Source organism: Epinephelus fuscoguttatus, linkage group LG5 (genome assembly GCF_011397635.1).
Source record: "Epinephelus fuscoguttatus linkage group LG5, E.fuscoguttatus.final_Chr_v1".
Lineage (NCBI taxonomy): Eukaryota > Metazoa > Chordata > Actinopteri > Perciformes > Serranidae > Epinephelus > Epinephelus fuscoguttatus.
This window is the reverse complement of record NC_064756.1, coordinates 37,456,202-37,480,994: the sequence shown is the minus strand read 5'-3', so window position 1 is coordinate 37,480,994 and position 24,793 is coordinate 37,456,202. Positions and strand designations below refer to the sequence as shown.

The following is a 24,793-nucleotide window of genomic DNA, read 5'->3' as shown; positions in this document are numbered from 1 at the left end:
TGAAAGGGTTAATGTGTTTACTTGTATATTTTTATTTTTGTGCTGGAACTGGCCACAGTTTCCATTTTCTGAGTAACTTTGTGTGTGTGTGTGTGTGTGTGTGTGTGTGTGTGTGAGAATGTGAGAGAGCGTTTCCAGAATATGACGGGGCCGCGCAGATGGGCGGTGCTTGGCGGCTCGCAGCGGCCAATCACAGGCCTGTGTGTTCGGAGTCACACACAGCTGATCGATGAGTCAGGGGCGAGAGCAGCCGAAAAGGTCCCACTTGTTGCTGAGCAGGAGCGGCGGCAGGAGCGTCAGCTGACGGACGTACATCTATCGATCCTTCTTCACTTCTCACCTCCTCCGACCTGTCGGCAAACACAGCAGGAGCTCCTCTGCAGCTCGACAGCCGCTCCGATCACACCGCTGCTGCCTCCTCTGCGGCTCTCAGGTCAGACATTACACCTCTTCAATCTGTCTCTACCTGCTCCATTCATACAGAGGAGGCGTCGGTCATTTAACTTTACCTGCCGGTGATCACAATCAGGACTTAACGATCATTCCGCCAGCTGTGTGAAAATAGGCGTTTTGTTTATATGATAAAAATAGATTTTGGCTTGGACTTCACACAGAGAGAACACTAACTGCTCAGTGGCTATTAATTATTGATATTACAGCTATTAAAGAGGATCAGAATCAGCTTCATTGGCCAAGTATGTGCAGGACTCTGTGTTTTTGTTGCTCTCAAAAGACAGAAATAGACCCATGGCTAAAGACAGGATAATAAAGCTGGACACAAAACAAACCTAACTGCTATGTACATATATACATATATAGAAAGAAGTAGTGAATTTGTACACAATGAGACAATAGTGCAGACAGTGCTGGAAGAAATGATGCTTAATAGAGATGAAGTACAGCTTACACAGTGTTCTTGGATTGATGTTTAACCAAATGTAGGCTACATGTTAAAGAACAGAGTGTATTTAAACCGTAAATATATATATAATCTACAGGTACAGTGGGGTGTTGCTGATAGCTAATGATCACAGGAATACTATTGTGAACTCATGAAGCTTCCACTGAGGAACAAAGGAGCTTTTTACATAATAACCTGTGTTACTATAAACAGTACTGAGCACTGAGGGGGTCCCTCTGGTCTGTGACTGACAGGGTCTCTTTGTTGGTTCTGAGCTATTTGAGTGTATAAGGGTTCATTAGGGCGTCATGTTTTTTTAAAGGAGCAGTGTGTAAGATTTAGTGGCATCTAGCAGTGAGGATTACAGATTGCACCCAGCTGAAACTTCTCCCATGTGCCAAATGTGAACTCCTGATTAGGATTTCTTTAGTGGTTTTCACTGGGAGCTCAATCCAAATCCAGACTTCATTGCAATTGCAGACTCATAGGCTTTGTAGGCATGTTCATGGAAGTCTGTGAATACTGAAAGCTGTCCAAATCCACAATTCATCCAGACCTCAAGGGCCTCGAGTGAACTTTCTGCAGACTTACAGAGGCCATTAGCCTCCCTCTCCAAAATAAATGACCAAACCAGTAAAAACACTGAGTAAAGCAATTTCATGTTACAACTCAGTGTTTCTCCAGCGCTGCCCGGCTCATTGCAGAGGGGCTGACATGAAAACGCAGCAGACTTGTTTCGCTTTTCAGCCGGCAGTGGAGGTAGTAACAGCGCTGAATCAACATCTGTGTCAATGGGACAGATGGCAGGACGGGATCATGGGCGGGTGTGACGTTTTGATGGCGTGTTAAGTTTGCGACCCCCTGCCGGGTGATATAACAAGCAGCTAGCAGCAGTTAGCAGCTAGCTCAAAGAAAAAGTATATCAGTCGAAAATGTCCACAAATAAGGAAAACAATGATGTTTGGGAGCTCCTTACCCTCCGAGCAGAGGAAGAGAACAGCCGCCATATAACAGAGAGGGTAAATGATTGTTATTGCCATGTTATGATGTCATTGTTTACAAAGTGCTGCAGATGGGTGTTCCATGTCACACTAGAGGTCTAGCCCGTCACGCCTCTTTTGCCTCTGCGATGCCAGGATACTGTCTAAAATCACACACTGGAGTGGCATGGTGCTGCTGTTGTTTGGTTCTGTGTATACTAAAGACAGGACTACATTGTGGCCTTATAGGGTGGTCTCTGTGTACAAAGAGCTTGTGTTCCTGGACTTGTGTAACCTCATGTGTTTGTTATCACCTGACCTGCTGTGACTCTCCCTTACCTCAAGTGGCACCACTTGACACACAGATAACACTGAAGTATGAGGGGAGGCTTGTTGTCTAAGCAAAACCTGGCTGCTTTTGAATGTGCAACTTTATTTATCTCAGTAAATGTGCAGCAGCAGCAGCTCTCCACCCAGAGGAGATCGCAAAACTGAGAACATTCAAAGGCCTTCAGTATCAAGATCATTAACTCTAACCGCAAAACATTTGATATGAGCTACACGTCACTACAGTATTATATCAGCACATCACTGACTTCCAGCTCATCATCACAAGGCGAAGCTCAGGCAATCCAAAAATAAATGTGTATGCCTCTGTCATCGATGTTCATTAGACTTTATGACATCATTAACTTATAGTTTGACCAGCGCTTACTTTGAACATGAAGTGTTTCATGGGCTGAAGTCATAAAAGCAAATGTGCTGCGGCGCATCACAACAGAAGCTGTGTCTGTGTGAGCCGTTCAGTAACATGCAGCATCAGCAGTCCTACTGTGTAACACTGTGTACACTGACTGCTCAAAGCATCCCATCTATCACACTGAGCAAGTCAAGGTTCTATCTATCTATCTATCTAGGGACAAAACCTTTTTTTTACTCTTCAATTAGGCAGTTGGTAGAACATGATTTGTCCCAATTCTCAAGAATGGGTGATCTGTTGTTTTGCAGTAGACATTTCCAGTGATAAGGATAGACATGGAGGTAACACAGCTCAACCATATGTTAAACTTTTTTTTTTATTATTTGTTAAATTATTGGGCTGAAGTTTAAATTACTGCAACGTTTTCCATTCTTGTCAATAACAACACCCACATATGTAATCGGTTCTTCCCAGTGAAGCCACACACCTCTGAGAACAAATTTGTTCAAGTTCATTCTCAAAACTGACAGCAGAAAATGCCTCCGTACATTTAGGAAGCACAGTGTGTAGATGGAGCAACAGCCTGAGCGTAGAGACGAGCTGGGAGATCTTGTAAGATGGAGGGAAGTTTACCACAGTTCATTTACACACACTACCCACACTGTTCTGATACAAAGCTGTTTAACAATTGGCAACGTGTACCTTTGAGTCTAATGTTGAGGTGCTTGTACTTCACTGCACTTCTACTCCATCTTAGAGGAATATATTGTATTTTTTACCCCACTACATTTATTTTAAAGCTGGAGTTACTTTGCCAAATCAGATTATTAATACAAAATTTAAATCAGTTAATAGAATATGACATTATTGCTACCCAGCAGTATATGAAGTTATTTAAATTAGCTTCACCCTGTACCAGCTGCAACATTAAAGTATAAAACAATATAGGCTATATTACTCTGAAAAAAGCCATTCTGTATATTGAGATTTTCACTTACACTTGACTACAATTTGAATGCAACACTTTAAGTTGTAACAGAGTATTTCTACACTGTAGTATTACCGCTTTGATTTCCGTGGAGGCTGTGAGTAATCAGTCAGTTCAGAACTGAGTCGTTTCTTAGTAAAAGAGAACAATAACACTGAGCCTACACTTTAGACTCTACAGGGTTTGGTGTCAGCCACACAGTAAGGCAGTAGAGCAGCAAGAGCAAAGTTCAACATGGCAGAGTCACCAACACAGCTACTGATCAACCAGACAGTCAGATTTGGCTCAGTGGGTTAACACTCAAAATTAATCACCATGAACTAAGTGAACTCTCAGTGCCTTCTGCAGCATGTTTTCCCCAGTGGAAGTTTCTGTTGCTGGTTGCTCCTGCTCACTGCCCTGCTCTTCCTGTTTTCGCCAAACAATTCGCTGTTGAGGCTGGAAACAATAAATTCATCACTTCCTGTGCACCTGAAAATACTTCCAAGAAAGAGCCAGCAGAGTGTTTATATCTGCAAATGTTATATTATATCATTTAACTTAACATCATTGGCTCTAGGAGGCCGTTTACACGTACACGGTGATTTTGATAAACGGAGACATCTTCCTTCGTCTGTGCCCTTCGTTTACACGCAAATGGAGATTTCTCCCCTGAAAACGAGTCTTTCTAAAAACTCCGGCCAGAGTGGAGATTTTGGAAAACTCCGGTTTTGCGTTTGCCTCTAAACTGAGATAAACGGAGATAAACGGAGTTATAGGCAGCCAACGTCACAGTATGCGCTGTAACTTGCGCCTGTTTAAATACTCGGGTAAGTGTAAACCAAGATCTTTTTGAAAACGGAGACAGTGAAATGTTCGATTATGAAAATAGCCGGCAACGTGTAAACGGCCTCCTAGTTTCGCAGACCGGGCGCAGCGGAGGTGCAGCGCTCCTGTGCTTCACCAACTGGGTGTGGCCAGGCGGATTTTGTAAGTTTGGCACACCGTGCGCCTGGCACAGCTACTCCTCTTTCCCACCTCCGTCCCTCCTACCTGTGCAAGTCGGAAAGAGGGAGGAGAGAAGGCGTGGAGTGGGTTTTACACACATCACACCAATCAAATGAGCCCCTCTCCTCACCCTTAAATGCGCCGCGCAAAGGCGTAATGAGAGTTTACTCAACTCGCCATGGCAGAAGAGAGCAGCAGAGTCAGACGGCCAAACTCCTCCCAGGAGGAAACCAGGGCTTGAAGTTCTCTGGCACGGTGCCGGATTTCCGGCGCAGGGATATTCTGGTGCAGGAATATTTTTTTCTCGTGAATATTTTATCATCTTGCCGTAACAACAGTGATTTAACCAGTCGTTTTAAAGCAAAGCAAAGTGATAGTTCCAACTACCAATGGTGTATCACATTACTCAAGGTAAACAAGGACATCTAGCCAATCAGAGGCAGAGTAGGGCGGGCCTTAAGTTTTCACAGTCTCTCATTCAATCACGCAACGGACACACCGGACGCAGAACCGAAGCGCAGCGCCCAGCAGCGGAGGCAGTTTTCAGTCGGCGTCCATGTTAACCTATCTGACTGTCCACACAGGCCGCTGAGCAGAGCGGAGCGCCCGCGGAGGCTCGCGCACTGCAGCGCTTCAGTTCGGCATCTGGTCTATTTTTCACACGAGCCGTGAGCGCCTCTGTCAAGCTGGAAGTCGGACACAGAAAAGACGAGAGAATCCGGCCAATTTTCAAAATAAAATAAATTTAAAAAATAAAAGCCTGTTTAATTATGATGTTTTTCTGTCTATAAATATTTGTTCAGTTTGGTCTAGACACGAGAGAGATGAAAACACACACACACACACAAAGAGAGAGAGCGTGAGAAATGGCTACAGGTTGGGGGTTGCAATTCACACATACAGAAAGAGAAAGAGGCGGTGTGGTAGAGATAAGTGAGATAATTTGTGATGCCACCAATGAGTTGTCACTTGCAAATTAGCTCAGTCAGATAGAAGATGCTCCTTGGTGTCAGAGGTTGTGAGTTCAAGCTTCCACTGATGTAAAACGTACATTTTAATGCGTTCTTGTTGTCTTCTTATTCTGCCACTTGTTGCTCAGAATTGCCTAAAATTGCCTGGCCCCAACCATTTTGTAGTAGCTGATGACCAAATTTTCCTTTTTTGGTGAACTGTTCATATTTCATTATTAAAAACCTTGAAATTGTTATTCTAGCTCCTTGATGTGATACTTGATTGATACTCTCAAAGTGCACCAGATTAATTCATTTAGACGTCAAATGTTCAAAATTTTCTTCCGGGGGGGGGGCGTGCCCCCAAACCCCCCTAGCACAGAAGGCCCTCTAAAAAAAATTTCAGGTGCAGGATTTTTTCTTGCTTCAAGCCCTGGGAAACTGATGTTTTGGTCCAGGAGGTCAAAGCTCGCAGTATCCGAATATACGGAACTGCGAGCAGACCTCCACGGGCTGATGATGCAAAGGTAGCCTGGGAGGAGGTCACCACAATTGTAAATCAATTTTGTGTTTCTCTCGTGCGTGCGCTCTCTCTCTTTCTCTCTCGCAGTCTCACTCTGTTTCTTTTCTTTTGGCTTTTCTAAGATGACAGATGCTGAATATATACTCCCTATCTGATGCTGTGGCTGTTTGTGGTTGGCTGAGAGGGATGTGAACTCATTAGTTTGCAGCTGTGTTAATCAAATCAGGTTGGGTTTCCATTACGCATGCCAGACATGCCAAACGTGCCAAACGGTGCCAATCCCCTTTGATCTGACATCAGATGTGACGGGACAGTCGATATAGAGATACATTTATGTGCTGATTGCAGATAGTTGCATTGAATAGTGTTTTTGGGTATTTATTGCATTGTTAATGTGCCTGATATTCTGGAAACCTGCCTGTGAGCCCTGTGACGTGTGCGCACTGTCCGCCGGTCAGCCAAACTTCGGCTTACACCGGCTGCGCTCCGCCTGCGCTGACAGTAGACCTGGTTTCAGCTGGCGAGCTTTTAGCGCACCTTTGGTGAAGCCTTTTGGCACGAAACTGTCACTGCGCCAAGTTGGATCTGTGGACACCTCCCCCTGCTGCGCCGTCACACCCATCTCAGCGCAACTCGCTCTGCCAAACTACCAAACTGAGCACGCCTTTAGTTACGCAGCTCGAAACTAGCTCTGCGCGGGGTTCGCCATCCTGCACCACCCCGTGCTGCACCGGGAAACTAGAGCCCCATGTCTGAAACACCACTAAGAGTGTGTGCACGCAGAACCAGTAAAGTTGTCATGTGCACAGTGGTGGAATGTGACTAGGTATATTTACTTAAGGACTTTACTTAAAGGGACAGTTCAGTATTTTTAAATATTTTCACGTGGGGGTGTATGAGGTACTTATCCATAGTCAGTGTATTACATACAGTGGATGTCAATCGGCACGCCCCCCAGTTTGGAGAAGCAGGTTGGAGTGTGACATGGAAGTTAAACAATCTTAACCACCAAAGAAAAAAAGGAAAAAAGAATAATCAGTATCAGTTTAAATGTATGCTATATTGAGAGTATGTTCACTGTACCTTGCTGTCAGATTGTGATTTCCAACAGGAAAATGAAGCCAGTACATTGCTCTCTTCAAAGCCAGACTCCACTGAGAAAAAACAGTGATTTAACACTGATGAAGGCAGGAGCTGCTGGTATTATGTGACTTTGGCATTTTGTGCCTGTTGATTGTGTTCATTTATATATGTATGCAGTGATGGTGCATTATGTTTTTCTGGCCTTTATGGCCTTTGTATTAATATATTTTCTCATGATGTAATATTGGTGGTGACTTTTCTATATGCTATGCTAGGTTCACCCACAAATGGCACCTGCATTGTTTGACTGCAGTTACCTTTTGGGGCCTAAAGGGTCTTTTTGTTAAGGACCGGCTTAGTTTAAGGAATGTAGTCTTGATAAGGCGTAGGCTCATTTGATTATTCTTAATTGTACACTTTGATGCAATTTTTGCATCTCGGAAGCCTTGTTGTATTAATGTATGTGTTTATTGTAAAGATTCCCATTTGTGTATTAATGCTGTTTTTACACTTTCCATGCAAACGTATCCCTACAGGTTCATTTACTAATGCAACCTGCAAGATCTGGACATGTATCTTACTGAGAATGCTATTTAACCTTCAGGACTTTATAAGAACCTACCTATTTCATGTAAACACTCTGGAGTATGTTTATGACACTCATTATACAGTGTGTTTTTACTAATTTGCTTCTCTATCTCTGTGTATAATATTGTAGATTGTCACATTGTAAATTGATATTTGGCATTCCCTGCATGCAGGGAAAGTGGTTGATTTCAAACTCACAAGCTCTCCTATTGAAGAGGACATCTCTTTGTCACTGTTTGCCCTATGAAAGTCTGGTCACCAAAACATCGCAGTAGAAGTAATCTATTGCAATTAGACAGTGTATGGGAGTTTGTCTGCAGGCTGTGTCCTGCTCATTCCAATGTGCTAAGTATTTCTTTGTTTGGAGTATGTTCAGATTCACCAGTCACACAATAACAAACAAACTAACTGATGGAGGCAGCTGCAGACCAGCAGCTCCTGTGTTCAGCCAGCTAACATAACTGTTTCTGTCAGTGGAGTTTGGTGACTTTGACAGTAGGAAAGATGGGGAACTGAAATTGTTAACGACTTACCCGTCAGACGGCAAGGTTTTTTTTAAGTGGGACTTTTTTAAGGTGGCTAAAATACATTTTGTTGCTGTTGATCCCTCCGCAGCAGTACATTGCTTAGCTTCCGTGTCGAGCTACAGCATGCCGCTCCAAACTGGGGACATGACAACTGACATCTACTGTATGTAATACACTGAGTATGGATAAGTACACCATACAACTCCACTTCAGAAAATCTGAACTGTCTCTTTAAGTACAAATTTGTATTCTTGTATTCCATTTTATGTTACTTTATACTTGTACTCACATCTCAGGGGGAGATATTGTACTTTTTATTACATTACATTTTACTGATGATTTAGTCACTTTTCAGGTTACAGTTTTTCATTCACTTCCAGTGTAGTGAAAACCATGTTATTTTAATACACAGTGGTCTCTGATGTAACTCTATCTCAGTCATAAGGTTGTAGATGAAGAAATGGTGACAAGATAAGAAAAGCTCTGACACCGTCAGTGGGTTTTCTTTGTAAAATCATCTGCAACAGAGCACATCCCGTCCCCTGAGCTGTGAGGTCACCTGTAGTGAAGCTCTAACACACTGTCAGTCATGTTTTTCTTTAGCCTTCACCGCCCTGCAACAAGGCAGTGCCAGACTGTGACATTTAAAGAGTGTTTGTCGTGAATCTGATCGTGTTGATGCATCACATAGTTTGCCTTTTATACATGAGCTCTTTATAAAGTGGCCTGTGCTTGTTACATTACTCTGTAATGTGGAATGTGAATACATGAATTCAAGTACAGTGCTTCAACAAGTATTCCACTGCCGGAAAGACGGTCTTTTCATAAAACTAAGATGTGTGTGCAGTAGAGAATGCAAATATTTTTGTAATTGGTGCTACATGACCAGAGGAATCCAAGTGGCAACCTCTGAAAAATAAAGCCAACAGGCAAGTGCCAAATACTGCAGTTCTACTAATGGCCAGTTGAGGCTAAAAGCAAGTCAGTCCCCAGCCACAGACCTCCATGTTTAAATGCCCAACTTTACAGCACAAATAAACATTATATAATATAACCCGTGTGCAACAGCTCCACCCTCTCGTCAAAACTTGGTCACTATTTTGGTCATTGTTTAATACAGTCTATGGAGAAAACGGATAAAAAGGGACTGTGGCATTTGATCTTGCTCAAAAGGTAGAAAACTGCATTGCAAAAGACCAGTAAACCCTCCCACTAGTGGGTGACGTATTGCAAACTTGCCTGTTTTTCCACAGTAAACAATATGGCAGCCAACTGGTAATAAAATGACCTGGTATTAGAGTTAAACAGTAAGCTAAAATATGCCTTTGAAAACATATGAGGCAAGAAATAGAAACGCAGTAACAGAATCTTGGTTTATATTTGATTATTGTAATATATGCCATGCTGCATAGTGTGTACTGTTACTTTTAGCACTTTGAATATATATTTATGCTCACACTTTTGCACCTTTATCTAAATAAGATTTTGAATGGAGGACTTTTACTTGTAAGAGAATTTTTACATCGGAGTATTCCTGCTTTTAGTAAAGTGAAAGATCTGAGCACTTCTTCCACTGCAGAATGTCAGTTAAAAAAAGAGAAAGTCCTTTTTTGGAGCTGAATTAAATAATTTTATTTGGGAAATAGAGCCATTTTAATTTTCTGTAGTCACGATAATTGTGTTTCTAACTTCAGAAATGTTTCAGCAGAAGTTATAATATCACAGAGAGCCGTGATGACTAAGATGCAGACCTCCCACACAGATACTCACATAAGATGGAGCTGAGAATGTGCGTGTGTTTCTGTGTGTGTGTGTATGTGTGTGACTGGTATGCTGAGGTGAGGAGGGGGGGGTGTCTCCCTCGCTCCCTCACTGCTCCAGAGATGACTGGCATCTCTCTTGATATGAAAGCACTAAAACACACATCAAAGACAGCGAAGGCTACACCTACACACACACATTGTCAGGCACTGAAACACACAGTGGCATTTAAGCCTGACACTGAGGTCTGCAGAGGTCTGGCTCTGTTGGCACTAGTCAATCACAGGAAGGTGCGAGCCTGGGATAGTGCGCGGTGCAAGTCATCTAGAGAAGGAGTCTGGGTCATTGTGGTTGTGATTGGTTTCTGTTTTGTTTGCTGCTCAGCTGCTGCACCATCAGGTGTTTGTGTCGGTCAGTGTTGAAACAGTAAACAGTATGAGGTGACAGTTTCACTATCACCCACTGAAAGGTTGAAGGCAGTTTTACACTTTGGCTGAAAGATAAGAGGACAAAGCGCAGTATAGACACAATCCCCCCCAGGTTAAGAGCTAACCTGACGGAGAATTGGGACACCACTTCCCCTCACGTGAATGTGCGAAACCAATGGGAAGGGCCAAGACAAGGGCTAAGGGGAAGAAATGGAATTGGTCCTTGGTCTGTAAGGGCTTAGGGCTTGAGTCAACGAGTCTGTAAAGGATCCATTTGGGATTGAGGGGAATGTTTAACATCAATTTTAAGGGAAAACTTGACCCATTTCTTCCATGCATGGTGAATGGAGAATCCAAAAATGGAGAAAAGTCTTGATGAAGTAAAGATGTCTGTGTTTAACAGCAGCAAAATGTTCTACAAACTCTCACACGATTCATGCAATGTAGTCTCATTTATCCAGTCCTATGCTCAGTACACCCAAACACGTTTTTTATTCAAAGCACAGGTAGGGCAAAGCATTACTACTTAAAAAACTTGCTCATATGCTCAGTTCAATGCCAATATTTCGATGCCTGTTCATCTGAAAAAATGTCCCATTGGACCTAGAGCGCCTGTTATCCCCAAACCAAACACCCATTGCTCCAAAAAGACACACTGTCCCTGCTTTTCCAGCAACATTTGTGTCATTTTTATTGGTTTTACTATAAACAGCTGAGAGGAGGAAGAAAGAAATGATGACAAACAGCAGAGAGCGGCAGGTCAGATTCAAACCTGGGCTGCTGCCAAAGACTCAGCCTATATGGGGCGCATACTCAACCATGTGAGGACAACCTGCATGGGGGTGTTTTGAGCCATAACATGATCTTTTCCAAACCATAACCAAGTGTTTTTTGTGTCTACACCTAACCCCACATTAACCACAGTGTTGTAGTGAAAATGCATGTGTTTGGGAAGTACTGAGCGTACAACTGGATAAATGAGACTTGGATTATACTGCATGAGTTGTGTGAGAATTTGTAAACTGATGTTTTGATATAGTTCTCCTGTGGTTAAACACTGACTTGTTCAGCTACAGTTCATCACGACTTTTCTCAGTTTTTGGATTCTTCGTTCACCTTTGAGGCTTGAGAGAAAAATAATTTTCCTCATGAATGTAACGCAACATGGGTTGAGTAATTGAAATAGCAATGATCATTTTGTGGGTGAAGAATACTTTGACCATGTGTGTGTGTGTGTGTGTGTGCGTGTGTGAGAGAGGGGTGTATTTATTTGTTTGTGTTTTCTCTGCTTCTGACTCTTCATCTCTGTTCTGAAGGAAGTCTGGTTTGATGTCTGCGTCGGCCCTGTATCCAACGCCGTGTGGATGCGTCAGTCTGGTCTGTGGACTCCTCCTCCTGGCCTCCTCACCACTCCTCACAGCAGGTATGACCTCTGACCCCTCCAGGACCCCTTTCATTCATTCATTCATTCATTCATTTATTTATTTAGTCTCTACTTTGGTTTCTCCTTATAGCAGACAGGCAAATATTATACATGGCCTTCATGTGAAAACCACGGAGAGCTCAACGCGCTGCGAGCAGAGACAAAACACAACCAAATATAGAAATGCACTGCAGCAGCACCACAACACAACACAAGCTTTTTTCAGTGGACACTAAAATGTGATGCACAAGGCTGAATTTATTCTGGTGTTTGCCTCCAGCTTATTATTAGCCTGCCAATTCAAATAATCAGGTGAAATACGACTAATTCATAGTGAAACAGGCTAATGTTATGTTAGCTGCTTGTATGTTAATAATTACTTTCAGAAACCCTGGTGGGCGCGAGCGAGTTAAAATACTACATGAATAAAAATAAAACTTATCACTTTGTTTATAAGTTGACTATTAATTAACTGCTACCTGTTCTTTCATTACAGACAGAGGGTCGATATAACTTAAAACATTTTTTTCAGGCAATCACTGCCACTATCACTGCAGCTTGTGTCTGTATTTAGTAATGTTTTCTCTATTTGCAGTGTTTATTCTGAATGCCGCACATGTTGCCAAATCAGAGATGATTTCTCAGTCCCTCCAGGATTTCAGAGGCTGTTATTGTGAAGTGGTGTGGCTTTTCTAAAAAATCTTGATGTATGTTGCGATGAAATTGCAGGGGCAAGTGAAAATGGCAGCAACAGTTGTGATGCTGTCTGGGATTCGGAGCATATTATCATGAGCATTCAGTGTTTTTCACAGAATAAGAATTATCAGGGATTTTTTAAAATGAGATTTTACCCCTTTTAAGATCATATGCGTGACTGAAAGCTGACTGCTGAATATTAGTAATAGTCTGCAAAACTGAAAAACATAGAGAATCCCTTTGGCTGTTTCTCATCACCACAGCACTGAGATACAGAAATAACCTTTAATTGTAAACACGACTCACAGGTGGCACACAGTGTTACCACACTTTAATGACTGATTATGAAACACTAAATGAACTTTAGACAATGGGTTTCAGGATGTAAACACTTTCTGTTCAGCTGTTCACTGTTTTAAAAGTTTGAAATGTGGGGCGTTGGTGGCTTTGTGGTAGAGCAGGCGCCCCATGTACAAGGCTGTTGCCGCAGCGGCCCGGGTTCAACTCCAGCCTGTGGCCCTTTGCTGCATGTCACCCCTCTCTCTCCCCCCTTTCACACTTGTCTGTCCTATCCATTAAAGGCTAAAAAAAAAAAAAAAGTTTGAAACGTAACCATCTGGTTCTTCCTCTTCTTATCAGAACTGTACAGTTTATACTGTGATCAACCTCCTGAAGCTGCACTTTTACCTGCTTTTACTCTGATGCTGTGAAACCATGCAGACTTTTTCTCGCTGTAGCTTCATCTCTAGTGATTTTCCACTCTCACACTTGACCTACTCCTCACGTGTTGATGTTTGGGTTGAAGGAGCTTGTGTTGGCAGTGGAAACCATTATTCTGCAGACGCAGACTTTTAAGATGGAAGGTGAAGAAATAGAGGAAGTGGGTAACAGTGCTGGCTGCTCTGGCAAAGCTGCCCGTTGAGCAAGGCAGAGGTGGTTTTGGGCAACATTTTGATGCAGGGAAAGAGCTCCAAGTACGCAGCATTCATTCATGAGTAAATATAAATATCAAAACCAAATCCTGACGCAGTGTACTCAACTCAACTTCATTTCTACAGCACCTTTCATACAAACATGCAGCCCAGAGTGCTTCACACAACAAAATGGGAGGTGAAGAGACACAATTTAAAGGAGAACATAAGCATCCATATATCAAATTTTTCAAGACTAGAAAATTACAACAATAAAATATTTAGATAAAAATTAAATAAAGAGCAGGGATATAATTAAGTAAAAAAAAATCCAAATTAAAACGTAAAATTAAGACTGTAATATTACTCCAAATTAAAAGCCAGATTAAAAAGTTCTTTAAAGTCTCTTTCTTTAAGGTTTCTTTAATTTACTTCTAAAAATACAGAGACAGCTCGCCAGTTTAATATCCCATGTAAAAATCCCTATGTAAAAAAAAAAGCCCTCTCATCTGTACATTTATGGGTCACGTGAGGAACAATTAAGAGTAAAGCAATGGAGGAGTATAAAAAAATTAGCTATAGAGACCAAAACTGTTGTATTGTACCAGGCTATTAACATGTTTATTTTTTGCTGTTAAGTTGTGCATTTTAACATGGGGGTCTGTGAGGATTAACTGGCTCTTGGAGCCAGCCTCAAGTGGCCATTTAGGGAACTGCAGTGTTTGCCATTTTCCATATTAGCTTCATTTTTAAGCCTCGGTGGTTGCTGCTTGGTCTTAAAAAATGATTTAAAAGAAGTCACTGATTCTGTGAGCCTTATCTTCTCAGGCTTTGGAGTGGCAAAACTGAGTTAAATCTCTCAGTGTTTCTGGCAGAGGCAGCAGATTTTTGTCATCTTTTTAAAAGCCAACAGGAAACAAATGTGTGGGGAGCAGAGATGGAGGAGGGGTCTGAAAGACAAGCAGTTAATAGTTTTAATTCTGAGATATAAACATGAATAAATACCAATTGTGTGAAGAAGAGACTACTAATGATCTTGAATTCAAACACAAAAATGTTTAAAGACCTGCTGCCAACACTATGTTTTTATGTCTCTACAGGCCGACTGACTAACTGCACTCACCCCCTGGTGCCAGAACATGGAGGTTTCCGCTGTGATCCATCACCGTGTCGAGGTTTTCCCCTCAAGAGCTCCATCCACATCTTCTGTGAGCCGGGATACCACCTCAACAACAAGGTCCGTGTCTCCAGGTGTCGCCACGGGAAATGGACGCCTCCGATACCTGCCTGCATCCCCATCAGAGGTGAGAGGACTCAATAGTCTGAATTCTACCAAGTAATGTAGTATTTATGTTTGTTTTCTGAGTATCTGTTGAGGTTGTGTTGTGCAGAGTATAAACTGAGTTCCCTGCAAGGATTCATTTTATTAGTCACACATTACTCAACATGTTTTACACTGTGCTATGTGGTATTGCCCCCGCCACTGTGCTTGACCTAAAAGGTAACAAAAATACAATATATACGACAAAGAAAAGTCAATGAATGGTGCGAAGAAAACAAGCTATAAGCACAGTTTAACTGGAGACGACAGCAGCAGCGTCGTGATAAATCATGTTCAGTGCGAGAGGCTAGTTTGAGCTTTGGCTTCTTAGCAGAGGGAATATTTCCTTCTGTGGCCTGGAATGTTCCAACTGTCTGCTCTCTGCACTCTGAGTTGGTAGTCATGTGACTTTGGAACACTTTATTAGTAATCAGATGTTCTCTCACGACTCTAAACATCGCTTGACATTTCCCAGCAGCAGTGGGCATCACAGCATTCCTCAGTGATTAGCTCCGTTTAGAATCTTCTCATGACTCAGCGCAGGTTGACCCTGATGCTTTAGAGGCTGATTAGTCATTTTTTTGGCAGTGGCTTCTTGTTTTGAGCGTTCAAGAAGCAGACAGCGTGTCATTGTTGTTGTGAGGTTATGAGGTTTCCTCCTGGTGGGGTTACTAACACTTTAAATACTGTATGTGTTCTGGCTGATTTTAGACATGAGATGTAGATTGTCTGTGAGAGCGTCAGCAAAAGACTTCTCAGAGGCCATGATGAGTTTTGTAGAGCAGACAGTGATGGAATTTAACCAAGTACATTTACTTAAGGACAAAGTACATCAGTACATTTTTGAGGCACTTGTACTTTACATGAGTCGCCTTTTTTTCCATGATATTTTCTACTTGTACTCGATTACATCTCAGAGGGAAATACTGTACTTTTTACTGCATTACATTTGTCTGACAGCTTTAGTTAGTCTACAGAGCTTTTTTGCACACAAAACATATGAAGAGTTTATAAAAAATGATTTTTTTCTATATAATAAACTACCCAGCAGTTAAGACAGCTGAAACAATTAGTCAAAAGAATATTGATTAATTTTATTAATATTTCATGTAAAAACATTTCATGATCACAAATAATGTTAATAATTGTAATGTATGAGTAATAATGTTGAGGTAAAACAGACAGACATTTCTCTCTATTTTTACTATTTCTCCAAACCAAATAATCAATCCATCAATGGAGAAAATTTTCAGCAGATTATGATGAAAATAATCAGTAGTTAACAGTTCAGAGTGAGCTCCACCTCAAACAACTACAAGAGTAAATTCCTGCCTTTACATTAATGCATGAGTCAGAATCAGTCTAATGAGATCATATATAATAGTACAACAGTCACAGGGGACTGTTTTTTTTTTTGTCATAAAATAGACCAAGTCAACATCACTTATAGGTCTAGCGTGTAGGATATAGGGAGTTCTACTGGCAGAAATTGAATATAATATAGCATGTATTCTTTGGTGTATAATCACCTGAAAATAAGCATTATTGTGTTTTTGTTACCTTAGAATGAGCTGTTGGACCACCATGTTTCTACAGTAGCCCAGAACAGATAAACCAAACACTGGCTCTAGATTTGCATTTTTGTATTGTTGTGTTGGCCTCCGTAGTTAGCAGCACCTCAGTGGTGAGCAGTGTTAGACAAACACCGTTTTTTGAATGTGAAGCTCCTTTATTCAGTGTATTTACTGATTTTAATCACCAGGTCCATTTGTTTTGGATATGAAAAGACCCCTGTGGATAATTTGGCTCCCAGTAAAAACCTACTGAACAATGAACACTGAATGAATCCCAATGAGAGATTTCAGCTGGTTGTAATCTGCAATCCTCACTACTAGATGCCACTAAATCCCTCTAAATATTGCACAATGGACCTTTAAAGAAATTTTCAAGAACATTTATTTGGGGGTACACTTCTGGGTATGTTATCTTAGTGCAACACTGTCCTATAGTGGTAAGAACTGGAAAAATACAGGGTTATTGTGGCAACCTTTTAATATTTAAACACCGTAAAGTTTCAAATGAATGCTTTTAAAATTGAAAAACATTAAAATTCTGAATGTAAGCCTCAGACAACATCGGACCACGGTAGAACAGCCAATAAGGTCACTGTGAGCTTGCATCTGTCTCATTCCTGTAAATGAGATAGAATATCTTAAAAAGGCCTTTTGAGTATCTCATCAAATGCACACAGACATCCACTTGGACTTAAGGAATGAACTAATTAGAATTTGGTGGTCGAAGGTCAAGGTCACTGTGACCTCACAAAACATGTTTTTGGCCATAACCATGGCTACAGAGGGTTAATACTTAAATTACATTTTACTGATTGTACTTATAAAATCCCTTTACCTCCATCAATCATTGAGGACAGGGCTGTTAAAACCAGCGCTGTAAATCTTAAAATAAACCACTTTTTTTTAATGATTGGTTTGTCAGAATTGTATTTTTAGATGTTGTCATTTTGTTGTTGCTACACAAACATGACTTCCCCTCTGCAATTGTTGAGATCGAGTTTTGTCTCATGAATGCATCAGATCTGATTCTGAATGCTAATCAGTCGTAAAACTAAAGCATCAGTGCACATCAGAGCATCTTGGGGCTGAGCCCTCTATGCAAACACAACAGCTCACGTTCATCTTCTGACCTACTTAACAGAAACACTCAAAACTCTGTGCAGCAGAACTAGAAGCTTTACTTTCCTCAGACCAGTTCCGACTTCCTCTGTCGCCATTCACTCAAACGCGCTGCAACAGGAAGTCGGAGCGCAGAAAGAGGAAGCGGGTGAAGCCACCGTAATAACCATTAAACATTTCCTCTGTGCTGACGCTGCGAGAGCCTCATGGAAAGCTACTGTCGTATTATCACAGGCACATAGAAACCACATAACGAGATAAAAACCTCTACTCCATAGATTATGTATCTGATAATCTATTTTTGTAAAGAGAAATTTTGGGTTTTCCCACAGTGGTGAAGCACAGGTGACTGTTTTCTGTCACAACTTCAACTCAGTGCCGTAAATCTTTTTTTGTAACCACCAGATCAACACATTAAAACTTTACATAAGCTACATGCAAACAGTTTGTAGTTCTGGGTCCATATCTTCTGTTGGATAATTGGCAAGATGGCATTTCTTTTTGCCCTGTGGCTGCAACTGTTTATACATGCAGGTTTTTATTTAATTGATTCAAAGGTTTATTATTTATTAATACAGGACTGCACAATGAAATGCAGTTTAAAACCAGCGTAACATAAAGCTCCATGTTATTTATTAATAGTGGATTGCAGAGGGTGAGGTGGAGTTAAGTCTCACAGTCTGAGGAAAGACAAACAATGTTATCATATTTGTAATATGGTGGAATATTACTGTGCATGTCTGTGGTTGTTTCTACTCTAACATTTCACCTGTCTCCTCCTCAGAGGGCCCGAACATGAACTCCGACGACAGAGTGAATGACTCGATGCCAAGCATGGCGACAACAGCGGTGGGTGTGTCCATCTTCCTGCTCACCACTACTGCCTGCCTGGTGGTCAAGTCCCGCCTCTACCCCTGTCAATCACACAGGTGAGAAGAAGAAGAATATTCGCTGCAGTGGTTTCCAACAAAAGGGAAAATATTGTAACGGAAATTATGTTGTTGCTAGTTTTTCTAAATATTCTTGTGCCTGCTGTAACACCAGAGTCTGTTTTTCTTTGGGTCCTCTGCAGTCTACTCAGTGGTTAGATCAGTTCTAGGCCCTGTGCAGTGTCTGTGGGCCCTCCACCGTTTCTGACCCATGTCTCTCTCACACACCTTTTTTTGGAACCCTGATTGCCCTGAAGACAGGACAGTGTGTGTTGGTGCCCCAGCAGAAGCAGTCACCCACTCAGCTTTAGCTGCATTCAGAGATGAATCCCAGTGCAGGGGCAGTCTAAACCTTTATGCGCCTTATGCAGAAAACAAGTGAAACTGAGCTCTATATGGAAATGATTGAAGTCAGAGGTCAGAAGATAGAGTCTCAGTAATTCTCTCTGTGTGTGTCCCAGCAGCCGTCGCCCCTCAGACCAGCTTGACCTGATGGTGGATGGACTTCCTGTCTCCCTCCCCTCCTATGAGGAGGCGGTGTACGGCAGCTGGGGACAGCGCCTCCCTGCCTGCTCTGCGCCGGGACCCACCCAGCTCCTATTGGCACAGGAGGCTCCCAGCTGCCACCCGTCATCTCTCAACAACCAGTCGGACGGCAGTCAACGTCCCCTTCTGTCCAGCCCCGAAAACCCCCCGCCCCCGTACGAAGAGGTCCAGTCATCACATCCCAGAGACAGGATGCGTGACGGGGACTCCCAGCAGCTACGTGCTGTGCTTTCAGATGACAAGGACACTTGATAGACAGACTGCGGGGCTCATACGTGACATGTTGTTTAGCAATGAAGGATTTTGATTGACAGCTGCAGTGTTTACTCTGCAGATAATTTCAAAGAAAAATCACGGACTGACAGCAGACTCTGCACTTTTCCCGTTTGGCTGCAGCTCACCAGCAAAAGGGCACTCTTTCCAATCATATGCTAGTTTAGGGGAGGCTGATAAGCTCTGATTGGCTGGTTATCAGGTCACAAAGATCTGACGGAAGAAAACATTTATAAATGAATGTTGGAATGTATATTGTGTGTTGTATGAACGTATGTGACAGAGGAGGGTGTCTGTGTGCCGTCTGGTGAAAACCTTTATAACCTGAATGCCTTGACGATGTATGTCTTTGTTTGAACAATATTTTAAACGAGAATGCTTCAGTTTAAATATAAACAACATCACACAAACCGGAGTTATGAGGTTTTCACAGGACGTCAGTCACATAAAGATGTAAGTGCCTGTGTGTATGTGTGTGTGTGCGTGGTGTGTGTTTTCAGTGTTGCTCTGGAGACGTCGCCCAACCTTTCCCGTCAGTGACGGGGCAGATCGTGCTGTTGCAGAAACCCTGTTTGTTTCCATGGCAACCGCCTCTATTCCATTTCTGTCTGATTCTATCTTTTGTACAGCGTTTCTACTGATGGTGTTGTGGATTTGAAGCCAGTGTGGTGCGCAGCAGTGGTGGAAGAATTATTCAGATCCTTTACTTCAGTAACAGTACTAATACCAAATGTAGTGCAGTAGAAAGTACAGTATATGTGGTGGAGTATAAAGTTGCATAAAATGGAAATATTCAAGTTAAGTACAAGTATTTCAAATGTGTACATAAGCACAGTACTTGGGATAATGTGCTTTCCACCACTGGTGCGCATCCACTCTGATAATCAATGGAGACAACAAACAGCATGTCGTGATGTTGACTTTGTGTACAGCAGATGTTGAGAGACTTGAAAATGCTCGGAAACCAAATAGTCTTTAAAAGTGTTTTTCCAGTGTTCATTCCGTGGTGAGTGGAGTAAAAAATGAATATTATTTTTGATTAATTTAAATGCATAGAAAAATAATCTAAGACAATTGCACATTTATTTGCCCTGGAGGCATCGGTGCAGACACATGGGTGCTTTTAACTTTTTTCATTCCACAACCCCCCAAAAAAAACAAACAAACAAAAAAAAAAACCCAGAATAAAAAAACTGAAGCTCATTCAACATTAATTCTCTGTTGGTTTCCTCACCTCACCCATCTGGTTCCCTCTCTGTCCCTCTTTAACCTCTGCACGGTGATTCTCGCCTTTACAGACCTTGAATGTATTTTATGTGGCTACAGATCTTAATTAATATATGGATTGTTATACTTGCAGGAAGATTATTTGTACATTATGTTATTGCACAGAATTATATGATGAATAAATGTTGAGATGTTTGATATCTTGGTCTTGTGTGTGACTTCTTGTCGGAAAGATGCTCTTTTCATGAAAGGGGGCCGTCTGTGCCGGAAAAAGATGATGAAATTGCTGCTACAGATTTTTCCTCTAGATAGTAATCATGGCCTTTTGTGTCTTTTCGCCTTCTCTTATTTCTTCCAAACAAACTGCCGCCGTTGTGTCTATGAAACACTTCCTGTGAGGCTGTGAGGTTGTTCCATGGAATAAGGAGTCATTCAAACATTCATTCATTGGAAAACGTTCTGAATCATTCTTCTGTTGCAATGTGGTGGTGACATGATGGTGGTGATTAAAAATTGTACTTCCTGCTTCAGTATGAATCCTGGGTGTGTTTGAGAAGAAGTTGGTTGGATGAGTCTTTTGGGAGGAAATGAAAAAGGGGAAGAAGGTGATTATCTACTGTAACCAGTCAGCTGTGGTTAGGTTACAGTCAGATGAATGGATGAGGAGTCATTGATGAAGACAAACCAGTGTTTCCCACGGTACATTTACACGAGTCACTTATTTTCACTTCTATTTTCTGCTGTGTTCTACTTCAACTCCACCAAAAACAGTGCAAAAGACACATACATGCCAATGTCCAGTGGAGTGGGTGCTGGACCTAATGAAATCTGGCTAAATAGAAAACAAATACGTCCACACACCAAGCGGCTCCCGTATTTGTTTTCTACTTCAACTCCACCATATTTCTGGAAAATGCGTTGTACTTTCTACTCCACTACATCACCATTTTAACGTTCAATGTGTAAGATGTAGGAGGATCTGGTGGCATCGAGCAGTGAGGATTGCAGATTGCAACCAGCTGAAACTTTCCTAATGTGCCAAGTGTAAACATGCTTATAACTGCTTCAGTGCTCATTGTTCAGGTTTTTTTTAATCACTGTGAGCTAAATCATCTGCAGAGGTCCTCTCCACACAAATGGACCAGGGGTCTCACTGCTTATGCACAAATCGAGGCCTGAAAGAGGAATACGCCACTTCCTGTGCAAAATTTGTGATCTATAAAAACAAACTTGACATGAAAATGTGCACATCTGAGTGGAAACTCTCACCTATGTGTGTGAACATTTTGGAGACAGGGGGAATTTGCTTTACACATAGTGAGGTGGTGAATTGAAGCCAGGTTGTAGAAATTAAATATAAAATTAAATTGTGTATACCACAACAACAAAAAAAATCATAAAAATGTCAGAAAAGAAATCTGTGCCATCTGTGCAATCATAAGAAATGTATAGTATAGTATGCCATGAAAAATAATAAAAAGCCATTGTATAGTATTCCATAAGTGTCATAAAGACAAATGATTAAAAAAATCATAGTATAGTTTGCCATAAAATGTGATTAAAATGCCATAGAGTAGCATGCTATTTTAAAAAAAAAATCCTAAAAGTTATAGCACTGTATGTCACAAAAATATAATTCAAATGTCATTGTAGAATGAAACATTTTTAATGACATTTTTATGACTCCATGGACAATGTCCCACTCCCTGTGTAGATAAATGGCTCATTTTAAAGTTACCAAAATAAAACAATAATTAGTTTCAGGTGATTATACACTAAAGAAAATATATTCATTATATTACATTCCATTTCTGCCAATATATCCCCCTAAATCCAACACACTGGACCTTTAAGTTACAGTTACTTTTCAGATGATGAGTTGTACATTATAAAACCACAAGACTTTTAAATACAACCCAGTTTTATAGCTTAAACAAGTGGCCCCCAGTGGTGGATAGTAACAAAGTACATTTACAAAAGTAATTTACTTAAGTACAAATTTGAGGAACATGTACTTTGCCTGTGTATTTTCATTTAATACTGCTTCCGTCAGGACCACTTTTTTCAAAGACAACTTTATTTCCATTTGCAGTATTATATTTGGCGGTGTGGCTCTGTTCTGGGGCCTCGCTGCCTTTCCTCAGGCCTACACAGAAAGCCTCTTCCAAGCACCTACATGAAAAGGCTAAGGCAAAGAGAGTACACCTGTCTGCCCTTCCTCGTGCGAACAAGGAAAGCCTGAGGCAGAGACAACAAACCTCCCTGCCCTTCCATGCGCCTACATGGAAAGTCTAAGGCGGGAGAGCAGCAGCAAAGACCCCTGGGAACAGAACAGGGCAGCATCAATGACAAACAGAAATGACACTGAGTAGCCAGACACTAGCACAAAAAGGAGGAGCTGGGGTGGGGGCAGGTTGCAAAGCAGTTTAAATAGGACGTCCTGAATGAGATTCGCCAATTGGTTGCATAGACAAGAATCATGTGATCTATCAGCTGACTCCCTTCATCAGTCAGCTGCTCCATCAGTTGTTTGGGCTGTTTGAGATCAGCTGATGTGGCAGGGATGTGAGCTGAGCTTGATATCGTGTCCTGCCTGAACTAACAATATGCTCAATTCTAAATTTCAACTTCACTACATTTCAGAGGGAAATATTGTACATTTAGTCCATCACATTTGTCTGTCTGCTGGAATAAATAAGGACTTTCTAGATTCAGATTCTTAATACAAATTAATACTTTTGTACTTTTACTTGAGTAAGATTTTGAATCCAGGACTTTCACCTGTAAAAGATTTGAGTGCTTCTTCCACCACTGATGTCTGTTCTTGTAGAACTGCAAACTCATGTTAACTTCTTTATCTTTGTTATTCTTGACTTTTGTTGTCATGTTGATTTCAGTCCCTTTAGTCTTCTCTCTGATGTACAAACCTTTTCTTTCTTCATCTGGTAATTTTTCAGTTAAAAAACTGCTGAACTTTGAACAGCTTGTGAGTCATTTACCAACCAGCGTTATGAAATCAGGAGTCTTTTACCTCGTTGCCCAGTCACATACTAGACAGGAAGTCACCTTTGAACACTGAGTAACAAGAAGTGACTAAGTTACATAAGTTTGAAGCAGAAAGGAAATGCAGAAAGAACAAAATGTTGTCTCCGTAAAATTCTTTCAAAATGGTCTCGCTGTAAGAAGGGAGGAGTGGGAGGATTTCTATCCTCAGTTCAACTAAGTACTTTCACTCAAGTGCTGTACTGAGGTACAATTTGTGCCTTACTTGAGTATTTAAATTCTTCCGCTTTACGAAATCAGAGCCAAATATTGAACTTTGCTTTATTTATTTGAGCTTTAGTAACTATTTCACAGATTAATATTTTACAAACAAAAGATCTGAATGATAAACTAAATGATAAAACTTTTAAAATATGGTGCATTGTTAAAGGTTAAGCTGCCCAACAGTATTTCAGGTACAAGAATGAGACGCTACACCTGAATGCGTCGGCGAAATTCTAATATTTCAACACTTTGTGTCACAGAGGTCACAAGTACTTTTATTTTTGACATTTAAAGGATAACTTATTTTTCAACCTTGACCCATTTTTTCACCTTTTTTTGTGTCCAATGAACTAATGAGAGCAACAATTTTTGAAACTGGTCACATACTGAGCGAGAGCAGTGACCAGGCTGCAGTGTAACCACTCAGGGCATGTTCACCGATCAGCCAAAACATTAAAACCAGTGGTGGATGAAGTGAGTAACATTGATCATTTCATTATAATACAATGTTCTGCTGCGAGACCTTTGGTTATGGCATTCATGTGGATGCCAAATGATGTCCTCCACCCACCCAAACATCGCTGCGGACTTAGTAACCCACAGCTTAGCAACATAACGTTTCTCTACATGTTCACGTTCCAGTGCACGTGCTGCTGACACCAGCGCAAATGGGCCTGATGGTGAAGGGTAGTCATGACAAGCCTCCTGGCAGCCCTATGAGACCAGAGATTGGCTGCGTGCAGTCTGTTTCGGATTGTCTGGGCAGAGATCGATCAGCCATGTCGTCCTGCAAACCTTGACTGCAAACGTGTAGAAGACTGCCTACGGCTCCAAAATGGTGACAGGACGACAATGGTCTTCTTGGGACACCTACTTCGCGGCCTGTCTCCAACATCCCCTGTTATATGCAACTTGGTTTTGCGGAACACCAGCTTGAAGTTGCCCTATTGCACGCACGGGCCCTATCCAGATCAGTCAAACCTGGCATGCTGATTATTGGAGCAGACACCAACTGACAGCTGCAGCAGGGCCCATGCTCACAGCTCACTTAGGGGTACCACAAGCTCAAAACAAGTCAATAACAACAGCAA

The 24,793-nt window shown here is 41.6% G+C and overlaps 1 protein-coding gene across 3 annotated transcripts; it reads left to right on the top strand.

Annotated features, from left to right (window-relative positions):
• The first annotated feature begins 221 nt into the window (after positions 1-221).
• On the top strand, positions 222-20,635 carry zgc:152863 (uncharacterized protein LOC562658 homolog). Of its 3 annotated transcripts, none has more exons than XM_049577048.1 (5): positions 222-433; positions 11,737-11,839; positions 14,547-14,750; positions 18,245-18,389; positions 18,851-20,635. In XM_049577048.1, the coding sequence occupies exons 2-5, from the start codon at positions 11,746-11,748 to the stop codon at positions 19,185-19,187; spliced, it is 780 nt and encodes a 259-aa protein (XP_049433005.1). In that variant the 5' UTR covers positions 222-433; positions 11,737-11,745; the 3' UTR covers positions 19,188-20,635. The 3 variants fall into 3 exon arrangements, with proteins under 3 accessions (XP_049433005.1, XP_049433004.1, XP_049433006.1); XM_049577047.1 differs by having other exon boundaries at positions 224-433; positions 11,733-11,839; XM_049577049.1 differs by having other exon boundaries at positions 231-433; positions 11,733-11,839; positions 18,854-20,635.
• Positions 20,636-24,793: the final 4,158 nt, after the last annotated feature.

Bases quoted from the DNA above. Each gene is read 5' to 3' on its own strand.
- zgc:152863 (XM_049577048.1), top strand. From the start codon at position 11,746: ATGTCTGCGTCGGCCCTGTATCCAACGCCGTGTGGATGCGTCAGTCTG. The intron at 11,840-14,546 runs GTATGACCTCTG...ATGTCTCTACAG, and splicing joins CTCACCACTCCTCACAGCAG to GCCGACTGACTAACTGCACT. The intron at 18,390-18,850 runs GTGAGAAGAAGA...TGTGTGTCCCAG, and splicing joins TACCCCTGTCAATCACACAG to CAGCCGTCGCCCCTCAGACC.